This window comes from Phalacrocorax aristotelis, chromosome Z (assembly GCF_949628215.1).
Source record: "Phalacrocorax aristotelis chromosome Z, bGulAri2.1, whole genome shotgun sequence".
Lineage (NCBI taxonomy): Eukaryota > Metazoa > Chordata > Aves > Suliformes > Phalacrocoracidae > Phalacrocorax > Phalacrocorax aristotelis.
Window position 1 is genome coordinate 12,899,287 of NC_134311.1, and position 23,982 is coordinate 12,923,268.

Here is a 23,982-nt window from a genome sequence, read left to right on the forward strand (position 1 = left end):
TGAATGCAGGGCATCAGCTCCATGCTTGCCTCTGCTTGCAATTCATTGGGCACACCGACAGTACAGACCCCCAGGGTTGGAAATGAAATTACAACTATTGCATAGGTTTGAGCAGAGTTTATTTTGCAGATGGCAGCTGGCCTGGAGTAGAGGGTGAAGATGTGATGGGTTGTGGCTCCAAAGCCAGCAGGCAAGTAACACTGCACGGCTGCATTTTGCTTTCTCTTTGTGGTTCAGCAGCCATAACTCCAGGACAGCAAAGGTGCTGGAGGCTATCCCTCTGCCTCCCACACCAACCTGCCCACTGCTACCTTTTCCTAGGCTTTGCTCAGAGCAGTGAGCCTGAGTCAGTGCCAGCAGAGGGACATAGTGACCCACGACCCATTCCAGGGCAGTGCCTGCCCAGACACCCTCCCCAGCACACGGTCCCTTACAAGACAGGGAGGTTGGGAGGTCAGGAGGCCACAGTGCCCTGATTGCAACGGCTCGTGCATAAAGTTCCCAGCATAGACTTTCTCCAGCGATTTCCACCTTTTTTTTTCTCCCTAACACTGGCCTAAAATATGTTTTAAGAAACACATCCTGAATGCAGCTGTGAACATCTCCATGCCCAAAACTGTGACTGATCAACAAACCCATACAGTGGAAGGAAGCTCAGAGCAGAGGGGCAAAGGCGATGCATTCATGATGTGTCAAAGACCAGCTGTTGTAAAGAAAGCTGAGCTTATCTCAATGGAAAAGGGACGGGGAGGGCGGCTTCTTAGATTAATTACCATATCAGTTGCGTGATCAACTGGTTGTGTAGGTGGCCTGAGTTAACGAAAAGGTGTGAATGTCTTCCTGAGTCAGCCAGACCAGCATGAGGTTCAGCCCAACATAAAGCATAAAAACTGAGCAGCCAACAAGACAAACTTCGAAGACAGCTATGGGCTTGAGCTGGCTTCAACTGACACGTTTCTTCCTGGTGACTGGTGGTATCCAGCATCTTCATGGTGAGCATACAGTGACCACTAATGAGAATTTTGTTTGTATTGTGATCCAGCTGGATGTTGCAACTGCTATATTGTGCTTGTATTGTGATTGCATCTTCACTCTGCTAAATCACAATCCTGTCTAACATCAAATATAAGTAATTTGGGAATAACACATTAAACCCTCCTCATGCAGTATCTAAAAGAAACTGGTCAGAGTGTATTGGACAAGAGAAGCACCAGGACTGCAAGGTAGGATGGTCAGAAAACACCTCACCACGCAGCATGCGTCTCTGGGAGGCTGAGTTTACTCAAGACAGCATACACAGCAGTATAACGCGCAACGGTTTGAAATGGCCACGCCTTTGTAGTATCAAGGGTAGACTGTGTACAACCTGCCTAACGTAAGCCCAAAACTTCATGAAAGCAAAAGAGTCAGCAGGTGATATTCCCTCCTGACCTTGATTCAGCTTAATTTTTAGTTGCTTCAACAATACAATAATAAGAAACCAACAACTCTGAATGTATCAAAAAGTAAAACTCTAAATATATTTATTATTCAGTTACATTTGTTTTTCATTGCACAAATTTGGTTTTTATCCCCATGTTTTACAGTTTTTTACAAAGCTGCTAAGAGTTTAAGAAAGTGTTCAAACGATCACTTAAGTCTACTTAGGCACAGTTCATTAACACTTAACTCCATTTCTTCCACTTTTTTCCTCTGTGTGAAAGATTTATGGTTGCATTTAAGGTCCAAATTGAAATACATTTCATAGCCTATGCTTTTACAGGCATACTGTCTAAAAAAGAAGTTTTGATTAAATAGTCTCATCTTATCAAATGTTGCCAGCAAAGCCTAAATGAAAGCAACTTCTTTCCCAGAAATGCTGAAATCAACACAACCCTAGGATAAGAGCCATGGTGGCTGACCATTTTCTATGCTAGCCAGTCATAGGATAACAAAGAAACAGTCCTCAAGAGGATTTTAAAATCCCCTGAAAAAAAATTACTTTAACTTGGAAATAATTTAAATAATTTATTCTCTACGAAAAATAAGCAAAAGAAAAAAAATCCAGCAAATAAACAACATGTGGCGACAAGGAAAACATTGTATCCCCTGGACTGCTGAGGCTGTGTCAAGTACCTTCTCTTCCGATAATGATAGCTTCAAAACCAGAGTGTCATTCCCTGGGGCCACGCTCTGTGAAAATGGCTTTGAAGTTTGAAGCTGTCAGGCCTGTTTGAAATGGCTGAAAAAGTGTGAGCTTCTCAATTTCTTACATAACTCTTCTCTTTGGTGAGAAAGCCTGACCACTTCTGGTGTAAGACTCATGTGTTTGGATTAAAGCTCTTTATCTGGGGTGAGATGCTTTCACATGTAACTGCATATTGCAGTGTTCCCAGGGCACTGGAATGTCCATTCTAGAGGGTCTGAAATGAGCTGAATTTTGTTCAACAACTTTGTTATTAACATATTATTTTGTACAAAATGAGTAGTGTTAAATAAGTGACTGATGCTAAAGGACTCTTCCTGAAGAACATTGACAACTACCCCATCTTTGTTAATGCTGCAGAAAGAAACAATATTTTTAGCTTTTTAGCACCCACATCTGTTGTTGCTATTTAGAAATGAATGAAATATTTTTGAAAGGTGGGCAGTCTTTGCAGCAGAGCACAAGGGACGTCAAAGTCTTTGTGTGATTCTCATATAAGAACATTTAGTGCCCATGAACTCCCTGCTGGCTATTGTTTTCAAGGATAACCAGAGCGGCATCTCATGTGAATAGACAATGCACAGCCTTTAGTCCCCTTGCTAAAGAGTCCTGTTTGTGGAAATTTCTGACTACGGAAGTTTATTTATTTATTTAAAGACTTTGGGAAATCATAGGTTTCAGGGAACTAGCAGGGCATAATATTAATTCCTACATGTGTCACAACAGAGGTGCACAGTTAAACAGCAAGCAGTTGCTTGCTCTGCTTGGGTTTACGACACATCCATAAGCCCTGCATTTGGGACAAGAATGAACATTCCCCGTCCTGTGCTGTGTGCTGAGTCCCTAGGGCAACTGACAGTGTCCTCTCTTGCCCCACATTGCGGGAACAAATGAGAGGAGACCCCCAGGCACCAACAAGGCAAGTAGGTCTGTGCACTCCCTTGCCCAGCTCTTCACATCACGAGCAGACTGCATAAAACTGGTCACAGCTGCCAGCCCTGAAACCAATCCTGCAGCTCTTCTTGCCCTAAGCAAAGGGCTGAGGAAGGCAGTGATCTAGAGAGCTGGTGCAAAGGGCTCAGACAAGTGTGGCTGCAGGGCTTGGGGAGACAGTGCAGCCCTGCAGCGTGCGGGGGATTGAGCAACACAGCCTGGAAGAGGGAGCCTGCAGCTGTAGGTAGTTGCAGGCATGGGACAAGGTACTGGCACCTGGGAGCTAAAGAAGCAGCAGCTGCACGCACAAGGACAAGCAATACTCCAGCTACCAGGAAGGGTTGTTCATTACTGGCCATGGTTCTATGAACCTCCCCTGCAGTTGACACACTTCTAGCAGCATTGCTGAAAGGTCTGCAGTGGGTTGGGGGTCCAACTCGCCCTTTGTCCTCTTAATCCCTCTTGGCAAACCCCCCACTGCCAACACTGTGAAGGTTTAAATGTTGTCCTCACTTGTCTAATGAACACCACAGGACCACGGCACCCAGTTGTCTGTGGCTGGTCTTTGGCAGAAAGAGGGAAAGAAGGCCACTGACTCAAAGGACCCAGAGACCTCTGCTGCACCTGAGCTTCACTGGTGAGAACCAGCGCACACCACTGCCGCTTTAAAGTAGGACCTCACACGCTAACTCTCCTTTACCCATCACGAAAGTGCTGGCCCTTGGCACCCACAGTGTAGCCCCCTGATCAGAGCGGGACTATCCCCAGCACCAGGGCAGGGCAGCCATGGCTTTGCCTAGCCACCCAGCTGCAGGGCCGAGCTGTGAGGTGAGAAAGGTGCATGAGGATCACTTTGGAGCTAGAGGTGCCTCTGAAGTTCAGCTGCAGAGTGGTCTCCTAGGGCAGGAGGACAACAGCCACAGGAGCCACACTGCTCAGTCTAGGGTGGGAAAAGAAGCTGGCATCTCCCTTCAGTCTCCCATCCTCATGTCATGTGGATAGGCAGCAAAACAGGTTGTTCCTAAATCTTAACAGGTGGCTTCTCCACGACCAGAAAACCAAGATTTTCCAAAGTCTTTCACTAGAATTAATGCATGAGCTTGTCACATGAGTGAGTGGGCAAGCAAGGGGAACCTGAAAAAGCACAGCAAGTCCAGAAAAAACTGTCAGGTAGACTACAGAAAAATGCAACCACCACAAGCCAAGGAAGTCCCTGCTGCCTGAAGCATCAGTTTTTCCCCCAGCAAACACCATAGGTGGAATTATCTGCAGGAACTAGAGTCTGCTCCAGTTGCCAGGGGTGGAAAGAGCTGCAGGCCAACACCCTCAGTTAACGGCCTGTGTCCATGCAGAGGTTTCTGAGCTCCAGCTTCAGCTGTTTAATTTGGACATCTCTCTGGTTTACCAGCTCACGTAGTCTACGGATTTCTTCCTGTTGCCGGTAAAACATCTGCAAAAGCTGTAAGAAAAGTCACATTTTATTCCTTTACACTAAGAAAACACAGGCTCAGCATGTCAAATGCCACCAGTCCTGTCACATCACTTCTGAGAGAAACAGCATCGAATGAGAAGGCCTTCTACCAACACATTGAACATCAGTAGTGTTATGTCCACTAGTCTGGGCTATGAGTGCAAGTGTTTCTCAGCACCATTTACTAATGCTACTTGCTTAATTCAGTGGAAAAGATCAGAAAAAATAACCTTCATACCACTGATCACTCAAAGAAAGCCTAGACACAGAGTATTTGGAGTCTAAGGTCTGCCACATCTCCTGCTCTGGCCTTGGGCAAGTCTTTTTAATTCTCTTCTTCCTGTTGATTATGCTCTGTCCTCTCCAGCTGGGACTAGCCTGGTCTTTCACTGTGCAGCTCTACAAGGGCTGCTTCTGTAACCTTGGGGTGCCAGCTTAGAAACATGGAAAAGAATATCCTTTTTCACACCACAAACTCAGCTGTGGAAATTCCTGCCCCACCAAGATGCAAATGCTATAATCTTGCAGAGCCAAGAAGGGGACCTGAGCATGGCTATGTGAAGGAAATCCTTTCAGGGTTCCTAAAATCAAACAAGCTGCATGTATTCAAAAATATCCCTGAGCTGCCAATGACGGGGGCTTGCAAATCACCAGAGATCTACCACTGTACAAGCTTTGGTTACTGTACAGGGAGGGATTTGGCCATGGCTGAAGACAGATCATGGAGCTGCCAGGACTTTTTCTGGAACCATTCCCAGGAACAGGCTGCAGCCAGCAGCCAGCCTCAATGGTACTGCACTGCCAAGCTGTCCCCCAGCAGTGAGCTGTTGAGGCGGGGCAGAGCCAGCCCCTTTCCTATGTCCGGGTCCACAATGCAGTTAGGCACTTAAGACTACATGGATGCACCATGGGTCGAGAGAGCAAGAAACACCCACTCCTTCCACAGGTGTCCCTGCTGCCTCACTGGGCTCTCTGAGTGCAGTTCTCATCTAAGGGTTACACTGCATAAACCGATTTTCTTCTTCAGAACCTGGAGGTCACAAGGACCTCCTTGTCCCCAGCAAGCCTCCAGGCAGGCCTGCGCCACAAGAATGCTGAAGAAGCAGGAATACTGATTGCTCCCTCCTTTCCAGACTCCCTCAGCTGGGATGCTGCTGGGGCACACTTCTGCTTCCCATACAACAGCCAGGGCATGTAGAGCGTCTGACCCCCCCCAAGAACAAAGACCTCACACTGGCCCAGGTCTGCAAAATAAACGATCCCTGGATTCCATCACCTTGTGAACAGCATCCTTTTGCCAGCTGACTCTGGGCTTCCCCCCACAGCTCCAACCCTACACCCCAGACATTCACACCTCATTTTCAGTTTTTGGCAGTGGATACTCAAATACATCAAAGCCATTGGAGAGGCACATTTGCTCATTTTTTGGCAATTTCTCCTCCGCTTTCAGCTGTTTCCAACTATCTTCGATCTCACTTGGCTTCTGCATGTTCTCCAGTGGCATCCCTCCTCCCCAACCCTGGTGCTGGCTTTTGTCAGTAGTTGACAGGAGTGGCTCTGGCTCAAGAAACTGTGGTAAGGAATTCACAGCTCCAGATCCTGGTCTCAAGGATACCAAGAGAGGCCCTAGGGAGAGATGCAGGTGATTGGTTAGCACTCACAAACCATGCTCAGAAATCAGTTGTAAGCAATTTACTCAAACAACCTGGAGGGATAAACATGGAGACACTTGACTGGAGAGGCTTCCAGAGTTCACAGCAGTGAATATTTTAGTGACCAAATTATTTTAGCTTACAGCCATATTTATTATGTCTCTTCTTTTCCTCGCTTCCTCTTTCTCTGGCAGTTAACAGGCCAGAGAGCCAGTGGCAGCCTACCCAAGCCCTGGCAAGCTGAAGGGCTGGGAGCTCTCCATGTACTGACCTTTGTTAATTCCATTCAGCCACTCTTGTGCTGTCAGTGCTGGCTGGGCTCCTGTGGTCAAGGGGTAGATGTCTTCCTGGTATGACTCCGACTGCAAGCAAACAAAAGTCCAGAGTCACTATGTCACTGAGGTTTTGGCTTAGTTCCTGACAGTAAGGCCTTTACACATCCAGACAACAGACTGGGCAAGCTTGGCGACACTGGCTAACCTAACTCTCATCAGCTCAGCGTTCCTGACGATGAAGAAGTGGATATGAAGGATGGACCCAAGTCTCACGTCATCAGCCAATCATCTCCTGACAGAAACTGGCCAAGGAAATAATGATGGAGATACCTGACTGGTAGTTGCAATGAGCATTAGCTCTGCTGCCTCTCTGAATTCAGGCACTCATACCTTCCAGTGTTCCTGGAAGTACAGGGCACAGTGCTGACATTTATGATGTACCTTTGCTCACAAGGTCACATGGGAGCTACCTTGGCTAGCTACAGGTTCAAGACCTGGGTCAATCTCTAGCCATACCAGCCCTAAGACTTACTTCTACATCACTCTCAGTGCAAAGGGTCATGCCTTACATGCTGCAGAACAACTGTCTGTATCACACTTGTACCCACTGGGTAGAGACCTGGGAACCCACTGTCCCCTTTTTCCCAGAGCAATTCTTCCCACAGTAAGGAGATTTTCATGTCACCCAACATCATCCCCAACCCCTCTCTCTCTTTTGGCATTATGTCAAATAGATGCCACCAACTGAGGAAGTTTACAGCCAGCTAGTTGACCTGACAGTTGCACCCAAGCAGAGCAGATCAGCGAGCAAGTCTTAGAAAGTCAACCATTACACAGACACATAGCCCCTCAGTTCCCCAGCCAGCGTTTGTTGGCAAGGCTGCCCCACAAACTGACTAGTTTTGTCCCTCAGACCAGTAGAGTGAAAAATCACTTGTTCTACCTACTCTTCTGTCCCCGAGAATCACAGATAATAGGCACTGCCCTCTTTTTCACTGATAACTGTCCCAGACAAGAACATGACCTAAGGTTAACTTACCCGTCGAGGCACAATCATGGAGACAGGCTCAATCAGATTTTTAGTTGGGATCAGTTTGTAGAAACGGAAAATCTCACAAGCTGACACTTCAAGGCCTCTCTTTGGCATCATTCCTGGTGGGACAGCATGAAACAAATGGGGTATAAATCTCCCTAGGAAAGTTAATGTCATCCACCATAGAAAAAGGGTCATGAAACAACAAAAGGAGTCACAGCTTCAGCTCCACAGCAGCATGGTTGGAATCTGCACCCAAAACTGGCTCAGTGGCACAAATAATGAGACTGAAAAATTTTTTTTTTGTCAGACCACAGAGTTACACACAGGGTCTGTGCTTTTGCTCTAAGCGTCTTGTTCCTTATTCATTCTCATGAGGTACAAATACAGTGACCAGGACTGAGCATAACTGGCAGGTTACACCACAGGATTTGACTGTCAGGATCATCACGAAGGGATTTCAGGACACCTAAACAACTCCAGAATAGCTATATGGGTCAGGCTGAAATCCCTTCCAGCCCAGTATCCTCCCTGCAACACTGTCCCATCAGAAGGGACATGTATGAGAAGGGTGTGAACATCTACTCTGCCAGACAGCACCATTTGTTTTTCAGGGACTGGCTGAGCCACACAAGGTCTTTAAGTACCTGGTAACCTCAGTGGATTTCTCTCTCATGAGCTTGTACAGTCCAAAGCCTACAACAATGTCAATTACCTTAACAAAAGAGATTGCCTCATCTTGCTTCACGGTGTCCTACAGAAACTTTGTTTTCTACTAATACCAAATGACTTCATTAAACAGTAGATTCTTTGTGAAGAACTGTTGCTCCCTACATTATGCATTCATCTAAATGGAAATCTAAACTCCACTCTTCTACACTGTATTTTGTTTTGGCAGTACTGGAAGAGAAGCTTTTGTGCAATAACCTTAGCAGTATGTTTGATCAGCAGAACAGATCAGGTTAGGGAACTAGACTTGATTCACTCAGGCCTTTTAAATACACTCCCTTTTCTTGGAATGATTTTTAAAAAGACTATGTCAACATAAAATCAGGATGCTATACAATGGAAAGACTATAAAAGCTGAATAACAGAGAGATCTTCCACCTAATTTTTAAATAATTTATTCCTTTCCAATAACAGTTTTTTGAAGACCTGCAGGCACAAAACCCAGTGCTGCAGAATATCTGTACCAATGTCCTGGAAGAATGGGAGTGTCCCCAGGTAGTATGGAGGGGTCCTAAAACCATGTCAGTATATAGAGGAATATGGCTTACAGGGTAGACTGGAGAAGGTTCAAAAAAGGGCAACCAATAGGGTCTGAGGGCTGAAAGCCAAATCCTGTAGATGAATGAGTTAAACAGTGGGTAGTATGCCAATGGGTTCATAAGCAAGGGTCTCCAGTGGAGGAGAGGTGACCTAATCACAGCAGGTCTATCTATAAATGTGAAATGTCAGTACAGGAGAAGGTAGGCAAGCAATAAGACTGAAGGTGTTAAAATGTGGAGCACCCATTACCAGAGAAATCCCAGAGTGGAAACAAAGTCAACAGAGTTCATTGCCAAAAATCTTGGAGCAGTTTCACAACGGGCAAGGAGCATCTTCCACCTTTAAATCCAGACCATCCTTCCTTCCGCCTATACCAGATATGTGAGAGGGGACACAGCAGTGACTGGTAAAGCTGCCTAGCCCATGCCCCCCTGGTCAGAAGGAATCCCTCCAGGCTGTGACCCTGTAATACCACCTGTGATATACAGGTGAGCTGGGCCAAGCTGACTGTTGTGCACCTGTAAATCTAGGTGGAGACTGGAATCTGACCCACTCTATTTTCTAAGTGATATTTTGGATTGTCCTGGACTCCCAACAGCCTCTAAAACAAAGAAGCCACCATGCTCTTATAACATTAGAAATACACTGCCACTCACCAATTCCCTTCTGTGGTAAATGAGAACGATATTCCATCAGGTAGTTCAGGTATGGTTTCTCAGGGCTTATCTCATAGTACCGTATATTCCCATCACCCTAAAGGCAAAGAAAATGAACATGAGCCAAGATCTGCTGTTCAGCATGAGGATCTGAGAAGAATGCCTGGCCCCAGAAGCCATGCAGGGTCAGGAATGAACCAACTGTTTACCCCTATGTGGGGAAGTTAGGGCTCTACAGTGTACCTCACCACAGTAATCATGGTACATCTTCAGTGGCAAACACGGCCTGATGTTGCAGCACCCTCAGGCCCCATCCCATCAGCCTATATGCTCAGGTTAACATGCTTCAGGAGCATCTTTGACTTCAGCATGACGCAACACAGACCAGGAGAAGAATCAGACAGGACAGCATTTGATGACATGGAAGGCACTTACCTTTCCCACCACATAAAGCATGTGTGTGTCTGAGTCATAGAAGGGAAACAGGAGTCCCGAGGAGCCATCAAGATCCTCCTCCAATAAAGGCACAGAAAGGTCATCCTGGGCAAGACACAGGAAAAACAGACTGCTGTGATCACCTGTCAGTCACCACATGTCAGGGACACCTTACCTGAACCCCAAAAGGCAGCAGCATTTGAGCACAGCTCTGTAATGATCCTAGGCAATGGCCAGCTGCCCTGAGGAGAGGACTTCTTCAAAGCTCTATGGGTGGGAAATGGGTGCTCTGTCCCTGGCTCTTGTCTGAGTGCAGCACTTCAGGACATCAGTTCCTACCACCAGAATATCTCAGGCACTTTGATGACATTTCGGGGGTAGATACGATAAAAGACACTGCCTGCCTCTACGTGGCCCACCAGGTTGAGGGAGATGGAGGAGCCTTCGGGTCACGTACGCATCACACACTGAATTACTCATGCTCCCTCACTACCTCTAATGAAGGAAATACCTCCTCAATACTGCACCACCCACCACAAGAATAGTCTATATCAGCCAAGCAGGTGGGAAAGTGTCCATTGCAAGGGAAAAAACTCCCATTGGCCTTTTGCAGGTAAGCCACGCAGGACGACATAGCACACCACTCTGTACATAAGGCTGGCATGTCTTATACAAAGCTATGCCTCCACTGCTGAAGGGATCAATGTCGGGAGGAGTAATGGGGCAAAGTATGGCACCCCATGGCTGCCATTGTGGCTACTGTCACATCAATATGTATTTAGCACAGGGTTAACACATACTTTGTCCTGCAGAACTGCCCTGCTGCAGGCTCCAGAAAGCCATAGCTTCTTTTTAGATGTGATAATGATATGGGTGGATGTGGACCTCAAAAAGATGCCTCCTGGGCAGGTCCTGCGCCAATGCCTGTCCCGAAGAGGCTGCACATACTTGGCCCCCCAGGCCTTCCCACTGTGTTCTCAAACTAAGTGTGGCCAGCTCCTCCAGCAGCTCTGAAGGCAGTGAAACCCATCTGAGACCCATGGTGTGTCAGAGCACTGCTCAGCTTTGTGGCAAGCCTTCAGACTGCAGCACAGTACATTCCCTCTCACATATGCAAAGAAGCCATGTCCAAACATCACCAAATGGCAAATCATAGTTGGTGTACAAAGGGGACAGCACAACAAAGAGGCAAAAGATTGTGCCACAAGGTGGTTGACATGGAGGGACAAAGTGAGATGCTGACAAAGGAAAAGCACCTCAGTGCATATGAGGAGTAGAAGAAAGCATGATTCCATAAGGCTAGCAGCTGTCATAATACATCATGTCTTGGAAGTGACCAATAAGTGCTACCTGAATACTCTACTGTCAGGAATCATCAGAAATCAAACACACCCCACATCTTTTTCTCCATTGAGGGCTTCATCTGAGTAGGCTGTGCCTAGAGCTCATTTCTCTTTCCAGCAGCAGTAACAACTTGCCAGTAAGACCAGTAGGGCTGCTTTTAAGTCAGAGCTACAGTGACCACCCAGGGGCCCTTTCAATGATTTCTTCCCATAGTGGGCACAGCATTCTCTTTGTTCTGGTGGCTTTCTATGCTAAAAGCTTTGAAAGCTTCTTCAGAAACTCATATTCATTTAACTGTGTGGTAGCAGTAAGACCTATCACCCATTAAGAATTTGACAGATCACTTCTGAATTGCTGATATAAACCAATTCTTGGATATTTGGCAGGTGGAAAAGTTACAGGGATAGCAAAAGAGAGAAAGCTGAGGATGGTATTGTTAAGATTGCTGGTCCAACTCACTTGATCCCATAATGCAATTTGCCTATTATTCCACCGAGACGTTCCAGTAGAGAACAGCTTTTTCATGTTTCCAAGGAACAAGACTTTATTCACTCTGTGAGACTTGTAGCTGGCTTCCTATAGGAAAAGAAAGGACGCTGCATGAGTAAGACACAGCACCTGATGCATAGCTACATTTCATGTTACATGAGACTTCTGATTCAGTCACATCTGAAAGATCTGCTCAGCCTGGCTGAACTACAGTGAGCAGGTTTTCATGGGGATCCAAGAAAGGTGGCCTAAACATTTCAGGAACATTCCCAAAAGTCCAATCAACCTAACTGTTGACTTGCAAAAGGGTAATCCCTATTGTTGTAGGCAGGACTTTCTGAGTACACATATCTGTGCAAATACCTACAAAACACAGTCAGTTTCACCTTACCATCTGACAGGCAACAAGAACAACCCTGGAAGTAGGATAGATGTACATTTGCATCCACCTGTCCACCCGATATCTACAAGCCCCCCCAAGGTGCCCCACAGAGAACTGCAAGAGAACCTATTACACAATCACAGAATCCCAGGTTGGAAGGGACCTCAGGGATCACCTAGTCCAACCTTTCTAGGAAGAGCACAGTCTAGACAAGAGGGCCCAGCACCCTGTCCAGACAACTCTTGAAGGTGTCCAACGTGGCCAAGTCAACCACTTCCCTGGGGAGATTATTCCAGTGGTGACTGTCCTCAATGTGAAAAATTTCCCTCTCGTGTACAATCCGAATCTCCCCAAGGCCAACTTGTGTCCATTCCCCCTTGTCCTCTCCATGGGACTCCTTGTAAAAAGGGAGTCTCCACCTTCTTTGTAGCTACCCCTTAAGTACTGGTACATGGTGACGAGATCCCCTCTGAGCCTCCTTTTCTCAAGGCTGAACAAACCCAGCTCTCCCAGCCTATCCTCATGTGGCAGCCTTCCCAGTCCTCTGATCATCTTGGTGGCCCTTCTCTGGACCCCTTCCAGCCTGTCCACATCCTTTTTGTATAGCGGGGACCAGAACTGTACACAGTACTCCAGTATTAAAACTGTGCACTTCAAAAAGTGTTTCAGCAAGCAAGGAGCACGGTAGCAAGATACAGGAACCCTGTTTTCAACAATGACAGCAAGTGTTCCATGAAAAGTGGAAGGCAATAGCACCACCCAGTACCTTGGGCAACATGAGGCACAACTGCATCTTCTTTAATGACGATGAATCTACACAGAAGGGGAAACACTCCAAGGGGTGAGATCAGCTGGACCACAAACCTCTGAAGCCAACCTACCTGTAGGACTGCTCCTGAACGAGGCTCTATCAGACGTATCTTTCTGTCCCTGCAGGCTGTGGCAAGAAGACTACCATCTGTGTTGAATGACATGGAGAGGACCACATCTTTGTGAGCATCAAAGATCTTCACTGGGTTCGAGATGACAGCCTCCTTGGTGTCAAGGTTCCAGACCATTATCTGGAGCAAAAGACAAACAGCAGCCCTTTGCTGCCTGACCAACTGGGGACTTTGTGTACCCTATTCACTTCTTCCTCTCTTCTCTACATGTACAGATCTTACCATCATAAGTGGTTGTTCTCCAGCATTTAAAATAATTCCTGGTACTTATAGCAATATATCAGGGACACAGTGTCTGCCCAGAATGTCCAATATTCTGATTTCCTTTGCAATCACATTTTAGATAAAAATGGTCAGCATCAGTGCAGATATTTGCACTAGCACAAGGTGAAGCCAAACAAAAGTGCATGGCATTGCATATTGTATCCAATCCAGTAAAGGAGGACGGCAGGGTAGACCGAAGTTCATCCGAAGGCTGGAAAATTAGCAAGCCCTTTTGAACTTGTAGGAATGTCCTTTTGCCTTTGGGGTCACCATGGAATTTCCCCCTGAAGAAGGCTTCTGAACTCTTTAGTATTATCTTACAGCTTAAAATTAAAACAAATTTCAAAACACCCTGCCAAATAGGGTGTCCCAGGAGGAGAGCTCCTCAGACAACAGACCCACCTTGTAGTCATAGCCAGAGCTGAAGAGGATGTTATAAGCAGTCGGATGCCATTCAATGAGGCCCACTCTTCGAACATGCCCAAGAAGTTCCTTCTTCGGATTGGTAATGTTTCTTGTTAGCAAGTGCTTGGGGATGTCCCAGATTTTAACCTGAATGGCACAGGATGGGTCTTTATGAGATTCCTGAGTAAGAAGCTAATTTGAAACTTACCAGTAAGTGTTATTCCCTTGGTAGTGAATAGGAATGTTTCTGGCTTTATTGAATGCCAGTCCTTTAAATCAGTACCTTTACTTTTCTGTGGGCTTGAAGACTCCTCTTTACCCTCACTCTTCACCCAGCAGTTTTACCAGTTTGTTGTAACTTGGATTTCAACCCTTAAGCTGTCAGCACAATTTCAGAAAATTATTCCCAAGGGGAAGAAGTAAAGCACATATCTTGCAGACCTTGCCTCCTAACAAACTTCCTAAACAAATATGAAATAAATTTCAGCAGAGTCCCAGAAGATATTACAGCAGTGATTGATCCAAGCAGCCATCCTCTCAATGCTACCTGGGAAAAGAGCCGAGAACTCCCCTGATCAGATGACAGCTGTAGTACTGTTTGTCCCATAGAAAACTGCACCAGTGCTGAATGCTTTGTAAATGTCACAGCCACTTGCCAAAGTACACGAAGCCCATCCAGGTGGCCACACAGCAGATGCCCTGAGCAGAGAGACTGGGCAGCACCACGCTGAAGTCACTCAACCCTGGGAGCATGCAGTCTCATAAGAGGTCTACCTGCAGCCCTGGGTTCTTCTAGAAGGATGCTGCTTGAAGACAAAAATCCTCTGCCCTTCTGGGGTGGAATAAGACAACAGAGGAAACCTGCAAAAGAGGCTGAACCTGTGCAGATAAAATGAAAGAGTCTTTCTCACACTAACACTAGAAGCACAAGTATTTAGGATGCTAACAGATAATTAATGCTTTGGCTCAATTAAAATTACTGTGCTCGTCGTCATTTTTCTAGGACTTAACCTGAAGCAAAAAGGAAATGCTCTCTGAAGCAGACTGTTTGTGGAAATTAGCCACACCTGCCCAACTCTCCCACTTTTTGGCTGATGAGGATCACACCTTTCTAAACCAAAGGAGAGGCACAAATTCTGGGACCTGCTGGGAGAGATCATGAGCACCCTTCTCAACAGTGTTTATCCCACTAAGGAATCAAGCCCATCAGAAACCTAAGGACCGTAGGGTCCAGTAGCCTCCAGATGAACTTCTACAGTGGTAAGAGAAAGCATCACGCTTTACAGCTTCAACAGCTATGACTAAAGGAATGGGGCTGAGAGGGTAGGAAAGGGAAAAATAGGTTGTGTTCACACTAAGAACAACTGCCTAGAATGAACCATTCACCCCCCATGCTATGAAATTGTTGGTGGTAAAAGCAGGGAAAAGGCCCCGGCTAGAATCTCAGGATGCATTAAATGGCAGAAATTCACAGAATCCCAGGTTGGAAGGGACCTCAGGGATCACCTAGTCCAACCTTTCCAGGAAGAGCACAGTCTAGACAAGAGGGCCCAGCACCCTGTCCAGACAACTCTTGAAGGTGTCCAACGTGGCCAAGTCAACCACTTCCCTGGGGAGATTATTCCAGTGGTGACTGTCCTCAATGTGAAAAATTTCCCTCTCGTGTACAATCCGAATCTCCCCAAGGCCAACTTGTGTCCATTCCCCCTTGTCCTCTCCATGGGACTCCTTGTAAAAAGGGAGTCTCCACCTTCTTTGTAGCTACCCCTTAAGTACTGGTACATGGTGACGAGATCCCCTCTGAGCCTCCTTTTCTCAAGGCTGAACAAACCCAGCTCTCCCAGCCTATCCTCATGTGGCAGCCTTCCCAGTCCTCTGATCATCTTGGTGGCCCTTCTCTGGACCCCTTTTTTGTATAGCGGGGACCAGAACTGTACACAGGACTCCAGGTTTGGCCTGACAAGTGCTGAGTAGAGTGGGATGATGACTTCTTTATCACTGCATCTTTATCTAAAGATTACTATTTTTATCTCTGCTGGTGATGCCCAGTTGACAGTGCTTAGTGTGCAGAAGAAGCAGGTCTTGGAGCCAGACCTGACAGGCCAAACAGGAACAATCCACAAGCCACATACCCTGCTGCACCTTGAAAGAAAACCTGACAAAACAAAGCAAAAGGTACAGAGTTGCCCCTCTAACCACAGGGAAGATCTTCAGCAAGCTGAATGCATACAGGACTGATGATTTGCCAAAAGGAACAGAAGGGGTAAGAGGATAAACCCTCTCCCCATGCTGTTCAAACTCTCAGCTCCTGGCCACTTGTATTAGCCTCAGTCCTAAGCCTGCCTGAAGCAGCAGTGGGAACTGGAAAGGGCACTGGGTGTTCACATTGACTATCCATCCCCTCCAGTCCCCAAAAGTACCATTCTACATGATTCAGCTACATGCCACAAAAGATAGCTGTGGTACCACCAAGGCAAGCTCCATAAAGTCTGGTTAATGGTCAAGAAACCTCTGAGGAATGTGGGTGATGGGAAATTTCCACCATCTTCACATAAGCTTGTGGCCTTCCTCAAAAGTTCCAGGGAGACCCAGCACAGTAAGAGCAGTCAGATGCATCCCTGCACACATACCAGAATATTAGCTTATGCTAATGCTTAGAAATGGCAGAGAGCTCCAGGCCTTTAAAACAGGCTGGAAGGAAGTCTTTGGCTGTAATGTCCAGCCCAGTGGGAATGGTGGACAACTCTGGGACCCCAAAAACTTCCTCATACTTCTCTCAGAACAGAGAAAGTGTTGCTGTGGAGATGTCCCAACAGTATGTTCAATCTGAGCTCTCCAGCTCAGGCCAGGACAAGATGTTGACCACACAGAGTGAGTCCATCAGCCGCCACTGAGATGAGGAGGGGATGGGAGCACATAAAATCTGAGCACAGCTGGAAAGAAAATAACTTGTTCAGACTGGGAGTGAGAAAGCAAAGGAACTCTTCTGGCTGCTCTTCAACGACATTGCAGGAAGGCACACAGAAGACTGAGCTAGACTCTTTGACAAGGAGAGCACCGAAGGCAATGGACACAAATGGCAATATGGGCACTCTCTGGAGATCAGAGGAGCCCTATTTTCCTTAGAATGGCACTCAACCCCTGGAAGAAGGGCCCAGTGAGGCCATGGGATCTGTAGCCTTCAAGATCTTCCCAACTCATCTGGAGAAGGCTTGGAGCAACCTGATTCATCTGGCCTGCCTTGAGCAGGGCTTGGACTAAGAGATCTCCACAGGTGTAGCTACCAGATACCAGGAAAGACGGTCCCACTAAGAAACACAGCCTGCTGTACTCACTACTTAGCAGCAAGGGGAGAAGTGTCCCTACACTGTGTCACCGTGCAGGGGCCCCCTAAGATCCTCCCATTTCCTGGTGCCAGGATGATGATGGGAGGTAGTACCAAAAAAAAAAAAAAAAAAAAAAAAAAAAAAAAAAAGAGTACAGTCACAAACAGCACGACTTCTTAGAACAACTTTTGGTGCTGAGACCAGTGACGAGCTCAGTGTTTCCATTCTGTAGCCTGAAGAATGATCCAGTGCCAAGTTTCCAGAGAAAATTGGAAGAGAATGCTGACAGAGAGCAGCCCTTCTGCATAGACCCCAGGGTCCTGGTAGACAATTAGAATAAATATGACCCAGCAGCATGCCCTGGCAGGGGTGAAAACAAGCAACATCCTAGTCTGGAACAACAGGAAGATAGCCACTAGATCAAGGGAATTGGTTTTCCCCTTTACTCAGCAATCTTTAAACAACAGCTGGAATACTGCAACCAGTTTTGTACCTCCCAGTTCAAGAAAGATGCTGATAAACTTAAGTGCATCCAATGGAGGCCACTAGGATGCTCAGGAGGCTGCAGCACTTGCCCTGTGAGGAGAAGCTGAGGGAGATAGCCTTGATCATTCTGGAGAAGATACAGCTTCAGAGTGAACTGATAGAAGCCTTCAGTACTTGCAAGATTACTGACAAAATAGAGCCACACGTCACTACACTGGGGAGGTTCTGACTGCATACAAGGAAAACAATTTCCCCATGGCAGTAGTGAAGAACAGGAACAGAGAGGTGGTGAAATCTCCATCCTTGGAGGTTTTCAAGACTCAGCTCCACAGACCTGCAGTGGAGGTAGAGACCACCCAAACTCCCTTTCAACGTGAATGGTTCTGTGATTCTGTAACCACAGCAGGAAGCTTCAAAGTTTGTGCTCATTCCTCATCTGAGGCTGAAAAAAGAGGTCATGGTGGTGTCTTTCTGCCACAAGTCCTTTATAAGACAGCATGAAAACCTGGCACACAGGTTGGAAGATAAAACAAAACCCTCATGGGCAGCCAGAAATTGAAAGAAGCCTTCAAAAAAGACATGAATATTCAAAGAAGCAAAGGCAAGTCACTAAACAGGAAGGACAATTCAGAAAGCATAGATTCCCAATTCAAGAGTGATTTTTGACAGAGCTGAAATGGCAGAGGATGTGCACCAAGGCAGGGCTGGCAGAAATGACAAGGAAAACCTCCCTGATGCTGTGTAGCGGAGGGCAAATACACCCAGTGGGAGAAAACACATGTGGGATCTCTGGAAAAAAGCACAGTAGTTAGTCAAATGTCCTAGCTATCACAGAGGCCAACATCACACTTTTGACAGGACGTAGAAAGCACCCTTTCAGTGGGTAAATACAGGCTAAACTGTCCCTTACAAACATGAACTGAATCTTTCAATTCCTAATAACTAGTCTGCACCTTCACTGAAGTAAAATATATGACTACATCTTAATTATACTAACTTCAGCCAAACCACTTATTGCTTAAAACTTAGATGTGATGTGATATATTCAATATCTTGTTATAGGTTTGAAATAGCATGAACCTTTGTATCTCTGGAGTCTTTCTGTGGTTTCAGTAGGAAAATGCTCATTTCATTTATGCTTTTTGCAGAATAGTATGACACAGATTCCTCAGCTACCCCATAACTGATCCAGCATGTCTTTAAAGAGTAACTGAGTGCAGTAACAAGCTCAAACCTGCTCTGTAGGGAATCAATCAGAAATAGCTGTTCCAGATTATGTGTGTGGAAGCTTTTATTCTAAAGAAAAGGAAGAGTTTCATAGTGATTAAACTTGAATAGTCATTCCATTTTAAATTCTTATTCTGTTTTTCTCATGCAAACACAGGCAAAAAGATGTAAGACCCCACAAAACAGATCTTTCTCTTCACACTGATTTTGATACATCATCTGGAAGGAACCACACAGGTGTGACCTCAAAAGAAAGACAGGAATCTTACTCTTACCTGTTTTATAAGTATATATATATGCTTTCACATCTCATCCATGGGCCTTTTGGTTTCTTTTTTAATTTCTTTTCCCCAAAACCCACATTAACCAGGTAATAACACAGAGTACAAGCTGATAAACTTACTGTGGTATCTTCTGAACATGAAGCTATTACAAAGTCATTGAATGGGTTCCATTTGATGTCCAGAACACTCCCTTTGTGGCCACATATTTTGGGGTAGTGTGGGTCCAGCTTGCCTGTCTGAAAAAAACAAATACAATCAAACCAAAGGTGAGCCATGGAATCAAAGGACGTTTTCAAGGACGATCCAAGCCCAATCCAGCAAGAGACCTCGTTCCGCTTGTTATGCTCCAAATCACAGAATCACAGAATGGCAGGGGTTGGAAGGGACCTCTGGAGACCATCTCGTCCAACCCCCCTGCTTGAGCAGGCACACCCAGAGCAGGGGGCACAGGAACACATCCAGGCAGGTTTTGAATGTCTCCAGGGAAGGAGACTCCACAGCCCCCCTGGGCAGCCTGTTAAATGTCCTGGCACACTCTATCTGTTGAGAAAGGAGTTTTGCTGTCCCTGCAAGGCAAGTCTTGACTGATGATACCACTGAAAAAGGAGCGCTCAGGGCCTCCTAAGTTCACACTGCCATCAAGAAATCTGTACACATGCAGCAACTGGGACTGCTGAAGTTAGAAGACAGTATGTGTTTCAGACACCAGAATAAAACTTAGAGAGGGAACATGTATGAATGAGTTGAATCTTCCACATTTTTTAAAAAATCTTGGGGAAAAAAAATACAATCTCTTTCAGAAGATATTTCATATAAGCAGGAAAAAAAAAGTTTTAGCTTTTATTTTTTAACGTCATCAGCTATATTTTATTTTAGTTTTCAAGCAAAAAAACACTTGTGACACAAATTACAAATGCAGTTTTTCTTTCAACAAGTTATCTGTTTTTCTCTGATGGTGTTCAAATCCAGTCATTCACCAGATTCAATCAGCAGTCCAGACTCGCGAAAAAAATGCCATGTTTGGGCATCATCTTCACCAGTAAAAATCCTGCATAAAGTGCACTGAGGGGTATTGAGGGCCTTGTGCCACACGGGGGCTGTGTTGCATCAGGATAAACCCATATTGCAGGCACAGACTCTGCTACAAAGTCAAGTCGGTTTATTTATTATGTGCTAGGAAGGGTGCAGGGGAATTTATTAACATTGGAGCAGCACTTGCTTCTCCCTGTCAGGAGCAGGAAAAGCATGGCAAGCTCCAGGAACCACCTTGCACCCCAGACATCTGTCCAAGAGCAAAGGTTAGTCACCTAAGGAGAAACACATGGTGGCAAGCTGCTGATGCTTACCTGCTTGCTTTTATCCCACCTGGAAGAATTGTAAATCAAAATTAATTCAAATGCACGCTCTCCTGGAAAGCAGACACTTCTGTTGGTGTACTCCCTGCATCTCCCCAGAGGTGGGCCTTAAGAGTGCACAGCAGAGGGGAATCAGTGCTGGCCCTAACCTGGATGTGGCTGGGATGTAATTTTCCCAGCCTTGAAAATTTGTACAGTTTCAAATGCAGAACAAGACACGATGTGTAACTATTCTGGCTTCACTGGAAAGTTGGTCACATGACTGGGACTAACCTGCTTTAAACTGAACACCCACAGGACTTTGAAATGTAAAAGACACTGCTTTTTTGGAATACAGTCTAAAACAGTTCTCTTCTGTAACATCAACAATACAAAGTGACTTGGGAAGGCAGAAGAGAGATAAAAGTCCTTTAACAAGCAGCGTTCCCCTGCCCACAGTGTCCTTTTGCAGGCTTCAGGACTTGGTTTCAAGCTGGCAACTCAATGGGCTGGGCAGCCAGCTCCACAGGGATCCCTTGATCCCTATGGGAACCCGCCCCTCCCAGAGCTGGCTGCCTATCTGCTCCCCGCTCCATTATGGAGACTCCCAGGCTGCCCTGAGCCTGCTCTGCCTCACCAATCCTGCAAGGCTTTCCTATCGTCATATCCCCAGCAGGCTCAGCTGGCCCTGGAAAAGGAGCCCTTGCCCTCCCGACCACCAGTCCCACCTGCCCCAGTGCAATGCTGCAGCCCTGGGACAGAGCAGGACCCACAACACATGAACCCCCAGGCTGCAAGCAAACATATATGGCAAGTAGGTCTGTTGGTCTCAGACACACATCTGCATGTGGAAGTAAAGCTCTTCATGTGTGAGAGAAATTTCATTCCACAGACCAAAAACTATTTCAGTAACTAGATGTGTTGTCATTCATGCAGAGGTACTTGCCTTCCACAGTTATTTCCAGAGCTTGAAATTGAGTAAATTTTCAACCACTCACTTTCTAAACTCCCAGCATTTCTGAAAAGTAGGCAAACTCGGAGTTTCTTGATGAAAACTACTTCTAGTGGAACAGCTGTTAAAACTCCCCCAGCAGATTTGTACAGGGTACATTACCATGAGATGGGTCAGCACTACTTCTCAGGTCTTCTCCAAAGGGCACTAACACACCTTGTCATCATCACAGGACACCAGAGCTCTCACATATTGCGTCAGTTAGGTATGGCCTGATGGGGTCATCACAGGTTTAATTTCATAGTTCTTGCCCCCAGAGAGAAGGGAGCAAGATTTGTGTCCAGGAGGTCTACACAACTACAGAGATGTCCTCCCTTTCACACCTGGTGCTGGCATTGAAAGACTGGAGACTGCAATGCCTTGGACACAAATATCTCCCTGTCTCTCAGGACTTTTTCTCATTTTGCTATCCCTTTGCTTTATGCTGCAAAAGAAGAGACAGATATAGTCTTGATATCCCACAGAAAATTAAATTTTCCAGTAAGTAATAGCAATGGACCATGTGAGCTTTGCAAAACAGAATCTGGCAGTCAGAGGAGGGAATTGAGAGATAAGGAAGCATTTTTTTTATTACTATATCCTCGAAGAACTGAGACACTGATAAAAGGGAACATCTCACCTCAGAAGATGCCAAAAGCTGGGTGATAAAGTATGAAGTCAGTCAAAAATGTGATAGCTAGGGAAAAGGTAAAGTCAGCAAGGGGACATTGCAACCACCAACTCAATTCAGGATTGAGAAACATTGCCTCCCCGCTCCTGTAAGAAGCATGCACCCTAATTTACAAAGCTAGCGACGCTAATTAAAATATAGCTAAACAACAGCAGATGAGATGATAATTATTAACCAATGAATATTAATTTAGGCAGGTTTTTGCTAATCATAACACAAGATAAATACCTTATAGTTTCTTTGAGCAGTGTGCTAGCTTTGTGGAGTTACCACCTAGCACCCATCTTTGGGCAAATATGAAATTAATAAAATAACTCTGCTCTGTGTGTAATCTGGTGTTTTGCACACAGGGTGAACAATCCTGCTTTTGGGAAAATAGTCTTAAACAAGTTTGGTCATCAGAGAAGGAAAAAGGCAGGCTTTTGTCTTTCAAAGGAAGGCCGCAAAATTGCCCTCTGAGTTAAGATCTTTCCTTGGCATGTGGTGCATGGACTTCCCCAACACATCTGTGTCAGACACCAATCTACACCCTGGCCGCACTGTGGGAAGGCAGCTCATCTCCCAGTTACAGTCACTGAGCTCACTCTCCTCGGACTTGCAAGATTTACAAAGGCTGTTCTGGGAATCCAGGCAGCCCCTGTGGCCACAGCCTGGTGGATGTCCTGTTGTTCCACCCAGCTGGTTTCTGTAGCACCTCTTCATGAGGACACATCCTGCTAGAGAAGACTATTCTCCAAGTGGTGGCAAATATTCAACTAATTCTTCTTCAGGCTGAACGCAAAGGCCTGCTGAAAGGAGGGTATCTATGGCAAAACACTCTTTCCCTACATAACCCTGGCTGCTGCCAACCTTACCTCACCCCCAGGCTCTCAGAGAGGAAGAATGGTGCAGGAGGCAAGAAGTGGTATTTATTCAAGGAGAGATGAGAGAGGTTGATCTCCACGACACAGCAGAAGTGGAGCACAACAAACAAGCAAGGAGGCACAGTATACTGTCTACCATGGGTCACCACAACAGGAGGTGGCAGCCACAAATATCACCACCAGGAGGACAAGTTGAAAGCTGCCACTTTTCACCAAGTGGCACTGGTTTGGAAGTATATAATGAAAAAAAGTAACTGGTATCACAGCCCTCAGACTCAGGGAACTCCTTTCTGCAAGTGGCTGAGACCGCTCTTCACCCCCAGCATGGATCAGGAACAGATATTCAGAGAACAGCTGTACGAAGTCCAGCATGTACATACCCTTTCCCCAGTCTAACACCAGAGGTCAACCCTCAGGGACTTCCTGAACTACGGGACCCACATCTGAACAAATACAGTCCAAAAACCAACTCCTCTCCATAAGTCCATCCTGTTTTAAACCACTTAATTCTCCTGGGCTCACCAGCATTTGGAGCAGCGAGCTCCACATCTCAACTGCAGAAGCGTTTACATCTGCTGCTAACGGTCCGCTCCCTGGTCTCCAGGATCCCCTTCACCACACAAATCAAGAAGAATTGCTTCTTACGCTTCTTCCCCACACTCTTCACAGTTTTACATATCTCACTCATTTGTCTTTTTTCCCAGACTGATTGAGGCCTAACTGAAGTCTTTCCTCGAATGAAAGCAACCTCACATTTTCATTGAAATTGCTTTAATTATCCTTTTCTATATCTTCTATTTCTACAATGCCTTTGACTTCTGCAAGCAGTATTTCAGATATGGGCGGAGTACCTAAGCAGGTGTTAAGAATGGAAGAATTACAACTAAAGAGTAGCCAAGCTGAGAGGAGGTGGGAAGACAGAACAATTAATAGTAAGCAGTGCGAGCACCTTCAGCTCGTTTTGCCAACACTTTGAGAGCTGGGTCCCACCCCATGTCCCATAGTCAACAGCTGCCTGCTTATAGATGCAGCTCTGTGATAAAGAC

General features: G+C 46.0%; 1 protein-coding gene across 1 annotated transcript in view; it reads right to left on the reverse strand.

Annotated features, from left to right (window-relative positions):
- Positions 1 to 1,490: 1,490 nt before the first annotated feature.
- CORO2A (coronin 2A) overlaps positions 1,491 to 23,982 on the reverse strand; it is a 61,354-nt gene continuing 38,862 nt past the window's right edge. The window contains exons 3-12 of the mRNA XM_075078835.1: positions 19,177 to 19,293; positions 13,732 to 13,881; positions 13,006 to 13,185; positions 11,713 to 11,829; positions 9,910 to 10,014; positions 9,475 to 9,571; positions 7,556 to 7,668; positions 6,513 to 6,603; positions 5,944 to 6,215; positions 1,491 to 4,577 (exon numbers count right to left, since the gene is read on the reverse strand). Coding sequence (XP_074934936.1) covers positions 4,449 to 4,577; positions 5,944 to 6,215; positions 6,513 to 6,603; positions 7,556 to 7,668; positions 9,475 to 9,571; positions 9,910 to 10,014; positions 11,713 to 11,829; positions 13,006 to 13,185; positions 13,732 to 13,881; positions 19,177 to 19,293 — 1,371 coding nt within the window. The 3' untranslated portion in view covers positions 1,491 to 4,448. The remainder of the gene's footprint in view (positions 4,578 to 5,943; positions 6,216 to 6,512; positions 6,604 to 7,555; positions 7,669 to 9,474; positions 9,572 to 9,909; positions 10,015 to 11,712; positions 11,830 to 13,005; positions 13,186 to 13,731; positions 13,882 to 19,176; positions 19,294 to 23,982) is intronic.